At 39.6% G+C, this 18,205-nt stretch overlaps 1 protein-coding gene across 6 annotated transcripts in view; it reads left to right on the top strand.

Annotated features, from left to right (window-relative positions):
- The first annotated feature begins 458 nt into the window (after window positions 1-458).
- Window positions 459-18,205, top strand: part of PPFIA2 (PTPRF interacting protein alpha 2) — a 666,887-nt gene continuing 649,140 nt past the window's right edge. For 5 of the 6 annotated variants that reach the window (XM_030548621.1, XM_030548623.1, XM_030548626.1 and 2 more), the window contains exons 1-2: window positions 459-740; window positions 9,070-9,320. In XM_030548621.1, coding sequence (XP_030404481.1) covers window positions 9,072-9,320 — 249 coding nt within the window. In that variant the 5' untranslated portion in view covers window positions 459-740; window positions 9,070-9,071. Of the gene's footprint in view, window positions 741-1,740; window positions 1,799-9,069; window positions 9,321-18,205 lie in introns of those variants that run through there. The other variant, XM_030548622.1, reaches the window with a different exon arrangement.

Raw genomic sequence — 18,205 nt, forward strand, 5'->3', positions numbered from 1 at the left:
GTGTGGCTCCCTGGACGCCGTCTGAAACGCCCCTTACGAATGAATTTCCTTGAATTCTGCTCCCCTTACACCAGGGCAGCTCCACTGAGGTGTCTGCAGCAGTTAGTTCTGTTTCACCCCGGAATCTGAGGGGCTGGAAGGCAGGAGTGCGCCAGGGCCAGCAAGCTTCTTTCCAATAGTGCATTTTCTTATTTCTTCTAACTCGTGTGTACTGCCTTAATTATACACGCAGGGGCCAATTAGCTTGGGAGAGGGCGGGCTGTGAAGAAATGGGGATTTCAGACCACACTCCCTCAAATTTTTAACAAAAATAAAAGATACATTCACTCACCCACTCCCTCCCCCTCCCCCTAATCCTCAGTCTCCAGCTGTAAAGATGCTGCTGCTTGAAAGGGGCTGCTGGAGCTTTAAGAGTCGCCTCCCCCCTCTCTTCCTCCTAACAATGGTCTGAACCAAGCTCTGCTTCCCAAAGCAAAATTTGTAATATGCCATTTTTCCCATGGACGCTTTTCCTTTTGGCTGCTGACGAAGTGGCCGAAGAAAATGCCAAAGTGCCATGCAGATACTCCTGCCGGGAGAAGGGCGCTGGGGCTTCGGATTTCTCTGAGCAACGCTTGTGTCATCATTGCTAGGAAGATGCTCCAGGACTGCCCAGCTGTGTGAGCCCCCATCAAAGCCGGGAGAGACTGCGGTTGTCATTGATCAACGGAATAAGCAGACGCCGAAGTAAAAGCTACTAGGTACTGAAACCTGCATATCTAAAATCCTCCATCCCTCCTTAATCCCAGCCCCCTAAGGGGGGATATGATACAAATGCAAATTCTTCCTATCTGCTGCTTACTGTTGTATGACCTGTCATATTAAATGTAGCTCTGTACTGGGCTTTGGGAGATGGGGGAATTTCATTGTAAAAAAAACACCCAAAACCATGAAGTCCACTTCTTTTTGGATGGGGGTTGCTGGAGTGATGTCATGCAGAACAGGTTATATGTTAAAGTACTGTGTTGATTACCCCTGTGAGTGAAAGGAGTGCAAAATGCTTCTGTTAAAAGGTGATTTCACAGTTTAGTGAAGATTTTGGGAGAGAATGAGTTAACTAGAAGGAGGAATATGCATGTAATGCAACTCAGACAATGGCAAGGATTTTCCATATGGAATTACACTGTGTGGGTTAAGTGAGGTGTTGAAAGCATCTGAAAATAAATCAGTGCAGTGTGGGAACTGGTTGTACCAGTCACTGTATTTTTTTAGTTGTAAACGCAAATTGTAAAAAATGGTTCAATAAAGGGATGGAGTGTAGGGTGAGTCTTCAAAGCTGATGTCACCGTAGACAGATTCAGATCAGAGCGTATTGTAGTTGAATTTCTCCTTAGGTTATTGCTAAGGGGAAAAGTAACTTGAAATTGACTCCTAAACCTGGATGCAAAATTAATATCTGGGTATACCAAAGTCAAGGTGATTAAGACCGAGGTTAGGTACAAAGGTGATGAGTTAAAATTAGAAACACTTCCTAGAAGCTGGAAGTCTTCACAGTGAACTAAATGAATGCTCCTCTAAAAAAGAGCTTTTGTTGAGCTACAGATAGATATTTCTGATTCCCACCCCCAAATTCTCCCCACGTGAAGGGAGTACTGGTGGCAAACCAAGTCCCAGACCACATGATTTACTCCTGAAGTGGAGATTTTTGTTGTGGTCGCACAACTTCTTTTTATAATTGACACACCAGAGGGACTCAAATTAGGTGGGGTCAAGCCAGAAGAAAGATGAGAACTTTTTACTTCCTTACTGCACACATTATGTAAGTATTTCAAATACCTTGTCTTCTGAGAATCATTCAGAATAGAGCAAATTTTAAATGTGCTCTTACAGTCCAGGTATGAAAGTGATTATCTGCAGCTGTGAGCATAAGAAATATAAAAAGAAAAAAAAGCAATCATTATTTGGGTTGATCTTGAAAAGGAGCCTTATATAACAGCGGATGGTCATGAACTATACAATTCATTTCAATTCATGTCCAGTCACTTCATTTGTAATTATAAACTGAGGTTTGCAACCCCAAGATGAGTCAACTGCATGATTGTTCTTGGTGAGGACATGTTGCAGGTAGCTAGGTAGATAGCTTGACAGATCTGTAATGCAGTGACACTGAGCTATTTTTAGGAACAGACTACTTTTGAGCAAAGTCTCCTTTTAATTGTCAGTTAAAATCTCTGTTGACCACAGGGGGAAAATGTGCAGGATTTCACTTAATATTCTAAGCCTTGGTCAAATAATACTCACTTTGATCTGGCTAATACAGGCTGATGTGTCAGATGCTTTTTGTTTACACATCCCTGTTTTGAAGATATATCAATCTGAAATTTTGAACATTTCCATGGTTTCTCCTATCATCTTCATGGAGCCTGATCCAGTGACCATGGAAATCACTGAAAATACTACCATGGACTTCAGTGGGGTTTGGATCAGGTTCTAGTCAGATGATAGGGGAAACCCCTGAAATGTGCAAATCTTCAGATAGACATCAATACATTGTTAGAGAGAGAAAACCTTGCTTTATGAAATGATAGTATGAATGTACTCTAACAATACACAAAAGTACATGAAATGTATGTATTTTCATAATGTGCATGGAATTCTCTAGTTAAGTAATTAAGTAAGTGCTATGAGTATTAGGAGTAAGTGCATCATTTAAAAAACGAGGCTTATTTTAGTTCTTTAATATTAAAGGTGAACTGAAAAGCTAAAACTGATTTATTCTAGTAATAGGGGAGCTGTTGTGGTATGCCCAAACTGAGCACATCACCTTAATGACTACCCAGGTATGGGGAATATGCATTCAGTACATAATTTTTTAACCAAAGTTCTGAGTGCTTCCCTTTCTATCCCTTTCCTTCATACGCTATTGGTGGGCTCAGTTTAGCCATGATCTTTTACACACCTTCAGCTCCCGTCATAGTTATGGGAGTTGAGTGCACTCAGCATATATAAAGCCTTGGCTTTTTCTAGGGAAAGGGGTTTTAATCAGTGTCCTTGTCAGTAGCTGTTGATGAATCCAAGGAGCAGTATGTGTGTCTCTTTCCAAAGAGGCTTTAATGTATTGGGCACAATAAAGCAGTGGTTCTGCTGAAGGGGACCTATGCTTCTTTGTGGGATTATTCCTTTTTTCTTTCTTGTTCAAACAAAAGGTTTAAACATTCCAGTTCAAAACATTAAAAATAGTTTTTTAAAATTATTTAAGCAAAAAACCCTATTGAAATTGAAAACTTCTTTAAAGGAGCCTAGTAGTCTTTTATTATTATTTATTTATTCAGACATCTGTTCACATTACAACAGTGACTTCAGGTGATTACTTTACAGGACATGAGGGTGCCTGGCCTCCCTTAAAAAAAATAAAACTTGTGGTACTCTCCCCCTCTTTATTCTTTTCTCAATCAATTTTTAAGGTACTCATGAGACACCTATCACCTTCATAGCTAAGCCTTCTGCTCTTCTCTATCCATATTAAATAGACACAATATTAAATGAGCCCAGTGGAAATTAAAGGTGCACCTTAAATCCTCACATGCCAGTTGGATGCCTTACCTCAGTTTTCACACTTTGTGTGCCTCCTAGGTTCTCTTGTACCATATCCCTGTGCATCCTTCCTTTCATTCAAATAATATGTCACACTTAGATAGCTAGTCTGCCTAACTTTTTTTTTTTACCTTCTTGAAAGAAAAAAGACTGTGTGTTTTGTTTCCATCCGTCATAACATATTCCCAGATTTGGACCTTAGCGTCCAAAATATGGGTGTTAGCATGAAAACCTCCAAGCTTAGTTACCAGCTTGGACCTGGTAAAGCTGCCACCATCTGAAAAATTAGTGTTTTGGGGCACTCTGGTCCCCCCAACAACCTTCCCTGGGGACCCCAAGACCTAAATTCCTTGAGTCTCACAACTCAATAAACACAATAAACCATTTCACTTCCCCCCTCCAGGTGTTCCCTCCCTGGGTTCCTGGAGAGATACAAAGAAGCAAGCTCCGTGAATCTAAACAGAGGGACTCCACTCTCCCTATTTCTAGTCCTGGAAACACAAGCACTTCCCTCTTCACCCAGAGGGTATGCAAAGTCAGGCTAGTAAATCTAACACACACAGATTTCCCCCTGACTTCTTCCTCCCACCAATTCCCTGGTAAGCTACAGACTCAATTCCCTGGAGTTCCCCACTAAAGAAAAACTCCAACAGGTCTTAAAAAGAAAACTTTATGTAAAAAAAAAAAAAAAAAAAGAAAAATACATAAAAATGATCTCTTTGTATTAAGGTGACAAATACAGGGTCAATTGCTTAAAGAAATATGAATAAACAGCCTTATTCAAAAGAACACAATTTAACACATTCCAGCAACTACACACATGTAAATACAAAAAAACCAAACCTATCTTTGTACTTACAACTTGGAAACAGAAGATTAGAAAAGCAGAAGACAGAAATCCTCTCATAGCCGAGAGAGAACAGGCACAAGACAAAGAACTCGGACACAAACTTCCCTCCACCCAGATTTTAAAAAGTCTTGTTTCCTGATTGGTCCTCTGGTCAGGTGTTTCAGGTACTTCTTTCCAGGTGAAAGAGACATTAACCCTTAGCTATCTGTTTATAACACCACCAGACCCCAATTTTTGAGACTGTTTATGGTGAAGGATTCAAATCACCGAATAATCCTGGTTATCATCATTCAGGATCTTAATCATTACTCACTTACTTCAGTATGGGTTTGCCTAAGTATTGCTAGCAGAATTGAGGCCTTGGTGAGTTTCACCAGCAGGAACCAAGTTGCTGAGTCCACTCTGTGTTCTCCAATGGAGTTGTTTCCAGAAAAAAAAGCAATGATTGTTTTTTCTGGTGAGAATAGGATGAACATTAATCTTTGTTACTCATTAATAGTAAATTAGGGAATTGACAAAGCAGAAAAAACTCAGACAGGTGTAGGTGCAGAACTATACGTTGAAGGATGACTTCCCAAAAGATCTGAATCTCATAGTGCTTTGCAACATGTTTAAAGTTTAATTTTAATCTAGTGTATCTTTATCACCTATATTCTAAACAAATTAGTGACTTGTGATTACTGAGAAAGTTTTATTGTTTTTTTTGTTTGTTTTTGTTTTTTCTTTTGATGCTCCCTTCCACAAATCCTTGTAGAGATTGGCTTTCCTAGAGAGGCATAGTTATTCAATATGTAGCTTTTCATCTGCCTTGAGCCTTGTTTTAAATTTCTATTTTTTTTTAATTTCTCTTGTTACAATTCCTTTTGTTTTACCACCAAACACAAACTCAAATCTTTCTTCAAATTTTTCTTTGATGTGAGATTTTTGGAATAACAAGCAGAGCAGGAAAATAACAATCAACATTATACTTTAGCTATGAAAGGCAGTTTCAAAAATGTTAAATTTCAGATATCCTGTGTGAAAACCCACTTTCTAGCAATATAGTGTATAATCCTGGCTTGTTCTTCTGAGGCTCATGTTCTTAAAATAACTGCCTAAATTTTCAAAAGTACCCATGTTAAAAGCCTCCTTTTTTGGGTGGCCAAATTCCCACCCTAAAAAGGCTGGGTTTTCAGCCAATGGCTCAGCACTTTTATGAAAATCAAGACCTATATGAGTTGTCTCAAATTGAGTACTCAAAAATTGAGATGCCCAAAATCACAAGTTGCTTCTGAAAATTTAGGCTATATTTTTAATAAACAGTAATTTAAACACCAAAATGTCATATTAAAAGGGGGTTTTCTTTAGCTTGACTAAAATGCTTCCATAGAGGTTGGTGTCCCAAATCCTTCTGCTTTACTCATGCAACTAGTTCCATGGAAGGCAAAGGGATTACTTGTGTGAGTGAAGTGAGTAGTATTTGGCCCCAAGCCTTTATATATTTTTTCTTACTTTCTTTAAATTTCCTTTGAATTCTGTATCTCTACATTTAAATTCAGTTATGGAATCCTATGACCAGTGACCAGATCGTTTGAAGTTAATAGTTCCTCCTTCTCCACAGGCAGTTGAAAATAATTGTTTAGCTGCAGTTGAGTCTCCTATGAAATTCTTAAGCTGATTTAGATACAGTCCAACTTCATTAGTCTGTCTGCGGATTGGCTGGGAAGGTCTTTTGCCAAGGCAGAATTATTATGGTTTAAGGCAAATGCACTGAGGTGTTCTAAGATGATATGAATTCCAAAACCGAGAGATCTGACACTTTACAAATGTAGTGGTTGTGTTTTTGGTTTTATATCTTTTCCCCCGCTTCTTAGGCAAGTCCTTTCTAAGATGAGTGACTGTTTGGCCGGGGTATCTATGGGTAATTATTTCATTAATAAAGGAATCAATGCCTTAAGATACACAGATTTTAGCACTCTACATAGCACCATGCACACATAAGCCTAGTAGAGACATGAGAATATGTGCACAAAAACCATTTGTATTTTCATGTCTGCAATCCAGTGTGCAGACATCTGTATGAGGAAATGAAGGGTGTTGGTGTAAAAGGAATGAAATGGAGAATTGGGTCTAAATTCTTTATACAGCTCCTTGGGTTGATGTAGACTATCGTTGCACATATTTAAAACATGGGAACTGGATCACAAATTAGTATCTGATGCTCCATGTACACCTTAAAAACCATGTAGTCTTTGGATGTGAACTTATTGACCGCTGAAATTCCACCAAAAGTTAGAAATTCGGAAGCCCAAACCATACTAAATTATATTGGGGGCATCTCCAGCCACCAGAGCAGCCCAGGATCAGGAGAGCACAAAGGTGACTTAAAGACATCATAGGCTTTTCTTCCACCTAGGCTGAGAGTTGTTGCATCTCTTAGAAGTTCAGCACAAACTTCACCCTGTTTTCTCCCTCTCTCTTTGTGGCCCTTAGACTCCTGCACATTTTGTAAGCTCTGTAGGTCTTCCCTGCAGATTTTCAATGTGATTTTTTTGATCAGACCCAGTCAATGGGAGTCTTTCAATTGACTTTGATGGACTTTGGATCTGGTCCTTTTGTGGGGTCTGCAAGTGCTTCTTTGGCATGACACTTCATAATTCCTTATGCAGCCCACAAATTGAACAATTGTTAAAATTAAAAATGGATAAGGAAATAGAGGAATAAAACTGTTAAACTAGAGGTAAGGTTATAAATAAGTTGCATTCATAACAACAAGGATATTTAACCACTGGAACAACTTACCTGGGGATGTGGTGTGTTCCCTATCATTTAAGACTTGAAATCAACATTAAATATAGTTCAACTGGAATTTATGGTTTGTGTTAATCAGAAAAGCAGACTGGATGGTGATAATAGGTCTTTCTGGCTTTAAAATCCATGAGTCTACAAAATACCTGAGATAATTATACGATAGAACTCTTGAGGTTCCTCAAAGAAACATGTGGTAAGCTGAAAATTCAAGGTGAAAGCTACCCATTATATTAAAAAAAAAAAAAAAAAAAAAAAGGCAACAAGAACACTGAAAAAGAAAAAGGCAAGAAAAAGACTGACATAAAAATCTTAGAAATGCACTGATGGTTCCTTAAATAACCTTTACTCTGCCACTTCTCATATCCCTGCACCCTCAAAATCCAAAGAGAACCTTATGACTGAACACCAGAGACCCTTGACAAAGAAAATACTAGCCAACCTAAATGGTAGTGATCCATAACCAATACTGAGATATTAATGTTCCCTGTTTACTCTACTCACCACTCTATATCTGCTAAAGAAGAAGCTGAAACTGAAATCTACTAGGATCTGTGTAAATGCTTAGAATATAGGCAAGACCAGTTCTTCCTGATAAAGCTGGATCACTGTCTCAGCAAATCCCAGGAAAAAATTGGCAGCTGCATTATTATCTGTGCTTGTGACAAATGGGGGGTGTAGCAGGCTTTGTGTGTTTGCACAAATGGCTCAGCTTTCTTTACTCCCCTGCTACTTGAAACAACATTGGGCTGATCTTAAGATAGAGGTGGCTGGTACAAAATATTTCAGTCCCATAAATTCTATTATGAAAAATATACCAGATTTAAAAGGTCTTAAATCCTTACCAAAACAGAGAATATGCAGAGCTAATCAATACAAGTATTGACAGTGTGAAATGGTGAAGATTGTGTGTGTTGGAAGGTTTATAATGAAATTTATATATCATGTACAAGGCTTCCAGAAGCTCTAGTCTACACAAGATCTACAGGCAAATTCCTAAACTGAAAAAAAGATTTTAAACCTGCAGCTAGCGAAATTACAAACTCTGTAGGCACACTTGCTGATATATAAGGACTCCAAGATTTAAGATCCAAGACTAATCCTTAGACCCAAATCTAATTTACATCTGCTATATATAAAAGGAGTATAATTTAATATTGATGGAAGGGCAAAGTTAAAGTTGGCGGTGTTGACCTTATCCACAGAAATCCATAGAGGTAAATGTTTATTTTAAGCATAATCCTAACTTATGGTAGAAAACCTAATCTATGTGGCTTTTGAGAACCTCAATGTCCTGGTTATTTTTGTGTGTGTTGTACCCAGCATCCAGTATCTTAAGGTTCCTGATTCCACACATGCCTAAATCTAGGTTGAGATGTACATAAGAAGCATCTTGATGGAAATGCTGAGCCAAGTGAGACTAATTGTTGTTTTTTGTGTTTTTCCCCTCCTGAAGCCACTCTTTGTGTGGTGGTCTATGTGAACCAATTGGCTACATGCGATTGTGGCCCTGTTCCTAGTGGCCAGTTTGGACAAGGTATCACAAGGATAATAATTAAAGGGAAAGGAAAGATAAAGCAAACTAAACTAAAAAGGAAACTTTTGACATTTTTTTTTGTGTCAAGCCATTCAAATGAATTTAATATCTCTTCCCCTTTATATAGAAAGTGTATTCAACATTGCAAAAATGTTGAACGATCAGTTATTTTGTCAGCCATGTGACTGGTGACAACTTAAAGTTGAGATGTGAATCAATGCAATAATGTGCTAGCAGTTTGTGACTATATTAAATTCCTCATATAAAGTTCCCCTAAATATTTTTCTACCTAAAATTTTCCCCCTAACTTCTTATTTTAAAGAAATGATGTGTGAAGTGATGCCAACGATAAACGAGGACACCCCAATGAGTCAACGGGGGTCCCAGAGTAGTGGGTCGGACTCGGATTCTCACTTTGAACAACTGATGGTGAACATGCTAGATGAAAGGGATCGCCTCCTTGATACCCTTCGGGAGACTCAGGAAAGCCTGTCACTTGCACAGCAACGCCTTCAGGATGTCATCTATGACAGAGACTCCCTCCAGCGACAGCTCAATTCAGCACTGCCACAGGTATGTCACTTGTAAAAATCTTCCTTGAAACCTTAAATTGATTAAGTGATGTTAATATTAATTGAAAGCACCTATTTATTTCTTAAGGAACCAGTCCTGTTCTTATTGAGATCTATTGCAAAACTCCCATTAGATTCAATAGTATAGTGTATGGTCTGTCCCTTAAGCTTTGGCATTGTATCTAGAAGAGATTGGGGGTTTTGTTACTGATCTCAAAGAGAAGAGGATCGAGGCCCTTAACCACTCTTTTGGCTGTTGATCTAACGTCTCTGAAAATTTAGGATTTATTGAAATTAAATCTGTGATGGTGGAAGTAGGACAAAATATAAAATGAGAGATGGTGATATCACAAGTTCACTACAGTCTAATCCAGAAAGGCACACCTTGTTACAGATAGGACTTGCTTTCTAATATTACCACAAGTAGAGCTACCACATTAGTTTACATATAAGTAAATTGCTCCACACAATCTGTGATGATTGAAAATGGAATATTAAAATAAATAGGTATCTTACTCATTTTTTTCCTCCTGTTTTTAAAATAAAGCTTAATGATTTTCTTTTTACTTTGACTTTTTAAAAAACTTAAAACATTGTTTGCTTTGGTTAAAACAAGGTAATATTTGTAATCAATTAAAAAAACAAAACAAGTAAAAAAAAAATCCACACTGTGAGCGCCAAGATCTACAAATTACATCCTGCCCTGAGGTTTGGAATATGACACATGGTAAAGATGAGTTTTCTCTATCCTCCTCTCTGGTCTCCCAACTTTTGGTTGGCTAAAGGTGTGGAACTTGAGAGTCCTGAGAGCAAAGCTCTGCCCATAATTATTGCTCGTGGCTGAGGACAGTTGACAGAGAGATTTGGATGTGAGATTGGGAGAAGAAGGTGGTGTGGATGGGTTAAGGAGAAAGGTAATGAGGGGCCAGTGTCAGCAGCTGTTGAGAATAGTGGGAGAGAATTCAGTTCCAAGAGTGGGTGGAGTTAATTAAGGATGGCGGAGGGGCTTGCAATAATGGATAATGGCAGTGAAAGGAGGACAGGGACTGTGCAAACACTTGAGGAGTAGAGTAGGGGGTCTCCAATGTCAGCACTGGTTTAGGGGAGTAAGAGCTATTCAGATGCTGCTTGTGGTGGGGTCAAACACTGGAATAGCAGATAAGGGCAGGAACAGTAATGATGGCCACTGCTTCCATTATAGTAGAGGAAATTCTGTAGTCCAAAGGAGGTTAACTCATCTTTGCTCCCACAAGTTGTTCTGTCTCCTGATAGAAGCATGTGGAAGGGTGCGGATCAGGGTAGGACCTATTCTAGGGGCAACTCCTGCCAAGGATCTGTACCTATGAACCTACAACAGCACTGCAGAGCATTTGGTAAGTAATGCAGGTTAGAGGGGCTGTACGCTATCTTTTGTATTAGGTATTGCTACACTGTAGAAGTGCTGGGAGAACTTAGTTCTAAAGATTCTGTATTCATGACTCAGCCCTTTCCCTTACTGAAGCTTGGCCATCTAAATTATGAGGGAAACGATAATGAATAGGAAAGTGGTATACATCCTACAGGAAACTAAAGTAATATGGCACAAACAATCTTTTATCTGATCTTGTGCGTGAAGTGATGCTAATGTCTAGTAAAGCCATAATATTAAATGTCCATTTTTAATGTTTAATACTTTTATCTTTGTATAAAGATATTGATGATCTGACTTGTCAGATCATTTAATATTGTGTGACAGTACAAATGATGATTCCTGGCAGCGCTCTATAATAATCCCCTAAAATTGCATAAGAAAGTGTACTATATAATGTATAAGGAATTTTTGCTTACATTTTGAAAGAAAACCAGATGGGTTTTGATCAACTAGGTCATCTAGGTGTTTGTGTATATAAGTAAGTAGTGTAGTGAATTATTTTTATAAATATGGAGCACCATGCTATCAGTGTCATTAAAAAAGAAAATCCAAAACAAAAGTACACAAAATGTGTTCCATGCTTATACTATCTAGCTCCCTTTTTTGAAGTTGGAAAAATCCTGAGTTGTGTTTCTGAAGGGTTGTTTGCAGGGATTTTTTATGAATGGCAGGCTCGTATTTGTAACTGTTTGATCTAATCTCATTGTGCATTGGGAGAATCTTGGTTCTTTAAAAGATAAAGAAAATGTATTATCTGCAAGATTATTAAGATTTGTATAGTGTGTGGCACTTGTGAATCTTGCAAATGTGACATTTACATAGACCATTCAGTTTTTGAATGGTTTTCAACCTATAATGTACTAACCACATTTTATTTATAATATTTAGCATTTACATCATGCTGTATATCTATAAAGCACTGAACAACCAGGTTGATGTAAAAACTTTTCTCTCCGGTTTACTACTTCTGGGCATAAATACATCCTTGAAATCTTGTGTATAAAAAACAACTGTCCCTCCCCGCAGCACACAATTTCATCATAAGGAAAGACTACATTTCAAAATTTGCTTAATTGGAGACAATTTAAATAGATTAAAGTAGATTTGAAACTGTTCACTTTGATTTGAAATGTTAAATGATTACTAATATATTGAAATACAATAGTTACAACATGTACAAATATGAATTGGAGTTACAGTACAGCTCTAAGTGAATGTAACATTACTGAACAGTATATTCTACTACAACAGTCTCAGTCACCTACAAAATGTATATGCATTATAGTGATTCCAATATAAGGCTGTTTCAAAACATAGGTATAGGAAATGAGATCTCAACCCTGTTGAAGTCAATAGGCATTTTATCATTGACTTCAGTGGGGATAGGATATCACTCAAGATGAGAGACTTAGACCTTGTTTACACTATGGGGGTAAGTTGACCTAAGTTACGCAATTCCAGCTACATGAATAATATAGCTGGAGTCAACATAGCTTAGGTCGACTTACTGCGGTGTCTACACCGCACTGCATCAACAGGAGACACTCTTCCATTGACTTCCCTTACTACTCTTGTTCCAATGGAGTACTGGAGTGAACAGGATAGCGATCTGCAGTTGATTTAGCGGATCTTCACTAGATCCACTAGATCAACCCCCGGTGCATCGATTTGCCACAGCATCCATCCCCCACGGTGAGTGTAGACATGCCCTTAGAGGGCTCTATTGAGAAATGGTTTCTGCATTCTTAGACCCTGATCTTGCAAATGCTCTTCTTAATAATAATAATAATTATTATTAAATATATTTATTATGGTAGTGTCTAAGGGCCAACCAAAAATGGGAGCCCATTGTGCTGCGCACGCGTGCGTGCGCGCACACACACACAGAGGTTAGTACACTGGTCATTCTCAACCAGGAGTATGCATACCCCTGCGGGTACACTGAGGTCTTCCAGGAGGTACATCGACTCATCTAGATATTTGCCTAGTTTTACAATGGGGTACAAAAAAATCACTAGTGAAGTCAGTACAAACTAAAATTTCATACAGACAATGACTTGTCTATATGGCTCTATGTACTACACACTGAAATGTAAGTACATTATTTATATTCCCATTGAATTATTTTATAATTATATGGTAGAAATGAGAAAGTGAGCAATTTTTCAGTAATAGTGTGCTGTGACACTTTTTTTTTTTGTATTTTTATGACTGTAAGCAAGTAGTTTTTAAGTGAGGTATAACTTGTGGGTATGCAAGACAAATCCGACTCCTGAAAGGGGTACAGTAGTCTGGAAGGGTTGAGAGCCACTGTAGTAGATGGTTCTTGCCCCCAAAGAGTTTACAATCTAAATAGACAAGACAGACAGGGTGGGGAGAGGGATCGAACAAACAAACAGATTGAACAATGTGATAGCAACAAATGGCATGTTCCACAATATTTTATTTTAATTTTGGAAGGGGAGGGAGTTAGTCAGGAGGGGATGAAATAAATGGAAATAAAAGGGATGTGCGCTGGGGACAGGGCAGGAGAGAAAAGGGTAAGAGGAGCAGGTGTGGAAGTTGGAGCGTGCATTTGATCAGCACAGACCAAAAGTCCCTGCTTTGTCTACATCTTGCTTGTACTGGCTGGAGTCTCTGGCTGGCTCCTCTGCTGTTTTCTCCTCATCCTAACTCTCTGCAAATACTTACACACAATCTTAACTTTACTACTCTAAGTGGTCACATTAGTTTCAATGGGACTATGCATGGTAATAAGGTTGTGTACATGTATGAACACTAAAACAAACAGGATTACCTGAAGTAGTAAACTTAAGTGTGTGCATAAGTATTTGCACAATGGGACCTTAATTTGCAGCCTCCTCTGGTCTTCCAATATTCAGAATCCTTCTGAATGGTGGACATGCTTGCTAGACAAGGACTTCCAAAGGCTGCCTGGAAAGTGCTCAAACTGAGCTCTCAGGGAAATGCACTTGGGTCAACACTTGGGCTGTGTGTCACTTATAGCCAGTATTCTGGGCCACAATGTGTGACCTTTTTCAGGAAAAAAAACAAACAAAAATTTCAGCTACAACAGGACTGTACTGTACAAGGAGTTAAATTATTTATCTTACAATATTTAATATTTCACTTTTGCTTTGGGATTAATTAAGTTCTCTGTATATAGCTTAATGAAGATCAATTATCAATAGTCCAGTTATAAAAGGAAAAGGTTAATAAAAAGTAAATTGCAACTTCTTTTCTGAAACTTTTTTCAGTTATTACTTTCTCAAATTCCTTTTCGGGGCTGAAAGCTTCCATACTCTTTCTCTACTTAATGATTAAAGCATTTGGAAATTTGACCAATATTATTTAACTTGTGAATGTGAACATTATTTACATGGATCCAATTTCAGGATTGAGGTCTCAGTCTTCACCTTGATTGATATCCATTTGATTTCCCTCTCTCCCAAATCTCCATTTTCTTTCTGATGCATTTTGTGGATTCCTCAGTTAAGCTTCAATCCATCATATCTGACTGACATTTACATGGCAATACATTATTAAAGTTCACACTGGAAAAATATTTTTACAATGTGTAAAATGTTTTAGCATAGAATATTAAAACAGCCCATTATCAAAATTATCTGGGCTTCACTGCACACTAGTTATGTATTACAAAGAAGCAGATATGGTAGAGAAAATACATTGACAGTAGCTCAGCTTCCATCATTATCAAGTTAAAAAATAATCCTCAAAACATTTGTTATTGGAGCCAATATGATGTCTCTTTGTAGTGCAATCACCAAAGTATATATTGTTGCTCCAGTAAAAAACATACACTAGAGTGCCCTTTGATTATCATATAGCTCCTTGAATGTAAGTGGGTGTTTAAAAAAATAATTCTGTTACTTAATACATCTGTTTTTATTTAATACTGGTAGTTTAGAAAATAAACAGAGGAATTTACCCAGTAGTCTAGTGGTGCCACAGTGTTCTGCCATGGCTCTCACAACCAAGTTTAAAGTCTGATCCAAGGCCAGCAGCAGCTGGGAATGCTATGAAAACAGTATCATCAGCCTAGAAAAATCCCTATTGTTCAAGAGAGTTATTAATGGACTCCTGGGGGAGAACTTGCATTCAGCTCTTCTCAATTGGAAAAAAGGAACCACCCTCAAAAACAAAAAAAAAAAGTCTAAAGTGTGAGTGTGGACTGAAAGTAAGTTATGCATTTTTTATGGAGAGAAAAAAAAAGTTGTTTTTTTTTAAAAAAAGTGTGTACAATAGCTTTCAGAATTGCTGGGCATGTCATTGCTCTACCGTGGGGCATGATTTTACCAAACCCACAATTATAATGAACTTCAAACTTATTTTGTGTGCTGCTTGTTTTTATTTTGGGCATGATAACAGTGATAGGTGAGCTCGTGCAACTCAGCATACTACAAGTGGGAGAAAATACTTGATAATGGACAGATGGGAGAGAAGGGCAAAACACTTGTCTTCTAGCATTTGTAGTCACCTATTCTTAACTTAATAATTTAGATACTATTCCTTTTTAAATACTTGGTGGCACTCTTGATTTAAACCCCTCCTCCGCCAACATTTTTTCACAGAACCACTTGCAAGATTAGCTCACCCAATCTAGTATTTTTTTCACAAAGTTAGTTGTAACTAAACTGGGCAAGAGAAGGCAGCAATAACCAAGGGAAAAGTGGCATCCAATTAACCTTCTTAACATGTAGCCACTTTTCTGAAGACTTTAGCTACTTACCTAGTGCTTTTAGCTTCCATTAAGCAGCTCCAGTGTAAGTGCTTACACTGACTTCAGTGGGGTTATCCATGTTCCCACTATTATACGTGCATGTTTGCTTGCAGGCACTGAGACTATTTCCTGTAGCAAGCTCTGCACTTGGTAACAAGTGTTTATATTCAGAGGAAATTACCTTTTAATAAGTGCCCAATCTATCAGTCAAAGGCTCTTCCCACACCCAATGAAAGGACAGGGCCTGAGTTAACACAGGATATAGGAAATTATAGAACATCTTAAATCTTCAAACTGAAGGCCACATGTTAGTATAATAAATGATTATGCTGGTATTTCTATTTCACATATCTGAGCTCTCCTTTTTTATTATAATGCAATGTAATATGCAAGTAACTCTGCAGCTTACATTTAATATTGTATAAGTACAGCAGGCATCTAAATGAAAGAAGGGATTGTGTCTTCACCCATTTAAGAAGATGTCAGAGTTAATAAAAATGTCTGCCTCATGTTCTAAAAACCACCAAACCTGGGCTATAGCAGATCAAAATGTGAGTGAATTCCCATGCATAATACAGAACAGCAATCTCCGACAATGGATTGGTGGTTTTGTTTTCTGTCTGAAGATCCAAAATCTCATGGTGAATTTTTTTCTTCCTCTCCTCTCACTCTGTGGAAGAAAGGGCTTCTGGCCTGATTATCTCCTTATCTTACAGCACTGTTTAAGGAGCAGCTCTTCTTGCATTTCAGAAGAAACCCTGCAGGTCTCCCAAATTTTGAAGGTGTGCTGCTTGTCCAGGCTCAGCCACCATTGCTAACAAGGGTCTTCAAAATGCCAGCCTGTGACGGGGTTGGGACTCACCACCGCAGCACTTCCCACTGGCATGCCTGGGAATTAGCTCTGTCTTCTGCAGGGAGCCCTCTGCCAGTGGCGTCCCGTCCATCATCTGATCCCCTGTTGGTGTCCGGATCCATGTTGCTCTCCACTCAGCAGCATCCTCTTCAGTACACTGCCCTCTGCTCTGGTCTCACCCCTTTTCAGGGGTCCGGTGTTATCAACAGTCCTCCATCTGCACCTGTCCTAGTGGCCAGCTGCAGCCTTAAAGTCAAGCCCCTTTGTCACAGTGGCCAGCCACAGCCTTTTTCAGGCCCCACTCCTCCTCAGCCAGGTGTAGTACGAGTGGGAAGGGGGGGGACCCAGGCCCACCCACTACTCTGGATCCCAACCCAGGGACCCTCTAGCAGCAGCCTCCTTCTCTCCCCTTGTCAAACTTTGTCCCTGTGCTGCTTCCCCTCCTGGCCTGTACACCCACTCAGCCCTTTGTAGCAAGACCTGCAGCCTGGGGTTTTCCTTGGCTGGAGCTCCCCAGCTCCTTCTGCCCTTCCCCAGCACTGCTGTGTCCAAGGTGCTGGTCTCCTGCTCCAAAGACAGACCTTCCCCTATGAAGGTCTGGGACAGACTGCCTGCTCCTCTCCTAGGCAGCCTTTATATAGGGCCTAGCCTGGCCCTGATTGGCTGTCTCTAATCTTGGCCCTGGTTGGCTCTCAGTAGGCCCTTCTCTAATTGACTGCTGGCCTGTACAGCTGCTCTGGCCTACCATAGCCCTCTCTCTCATGGAGGTGGGGCAGCCACCCATCACACAGCCTGAGAGATTTTACATACCAAAAAGGCAAAACAAAAAATGTACAATGGACAGAGTTTTCATGGGCTTGGGATGTTGAATATACTTTACTTAGAAATGGGTGACTCCAGGCCCCAGCAAGCCAAGCGTGTGCTTGGGGCGGCATGCCCCAGGGGGCGCTCTGCCGGTCGCCGGGAGGGTGGCAGTCAGACAGCCTTTGGCGGCTTGCCTGCAGAGGGTCCGCTGGTCCCGAGGCTTTGGTGGTCCAGTGGTCGACCGGCAGAGCGCCCCCCGCGGCAAAATGTCTAGAGCCGCCCCTGCTTAGAAACAGTAAACATTAAATTGACAGTATCCCTTTAATTGAAGTGGTGTGTTCCAGAGGATAGAGGACTCACCTGGGAGTCAGGAAGCCAGGGTTAAATTCCTGGGTCTCCCATTGACCTGCTGCCTCATTCACCTCTTCTACCTCTGTGTGTCTGTCGCTGGCCCCCTGTGAATAAATACTCAGTCATTGAGAGAGCGAGAGAGACTCTGAAGTCAAGTGATAGGGCACCCACATGGGAAGTGGGACATCCTGGGCCCAGATTCCTTTCCCCAAACACTTTTTTTTTCATTGTTTATCCAAAGTACAAGAACTTTGACAGGAGATTGAGGGAACCCCATGTTGGAATATTGTGTAGTTCAGTGGTTAAAACACCCTCTTGAGAGGTGGGAGATTCAGGTTCTAATCCATTCTTCCCCTTTGGCAGAAAAAGGGGAATTGATTATGGGCCTTCCGTATTCCAGGCAAGTGTTCTAACTGCTGGGCTAAAAGTTTTATAAGATGGACATCATTCTTACCACCTCCTCTTCCCTCTCATTGTATAGGGAGTTTAGGCACCTAATTCAGCTTTGTGGATTACTGTATTATTCCTGTGATATTTTTTTCCTAGGCACCTATAAGTTGGGTGCTCTGATTCTCAGCATTGCAGCACTAAGTCCTTTCTTGGATTCCACCCTAACTGCCTGGGAGTTTGTAAGGAATTTCTCAAACAATGCATTGTAGGATTGCACTGTCTCTTGAAGCATTTGGTCACGAAGAGCAGGACAGACAAGATACTGGACTAGATGGA

The sequence above is a fragment of the Gopherus evgoodei genome, chromosome 1, assembly GCF_007399415.2.
Source record: "Gopherus evgoodei ecotype Sinaloan lineage chromosome 1, rGopEvg1_v1.p, whole genome shotgun sequence".
NCBI lineage: Eukaryota > Metazoa > Chordata > Testudines > Testudinidae > Gopherus > Gopherus evgoodei.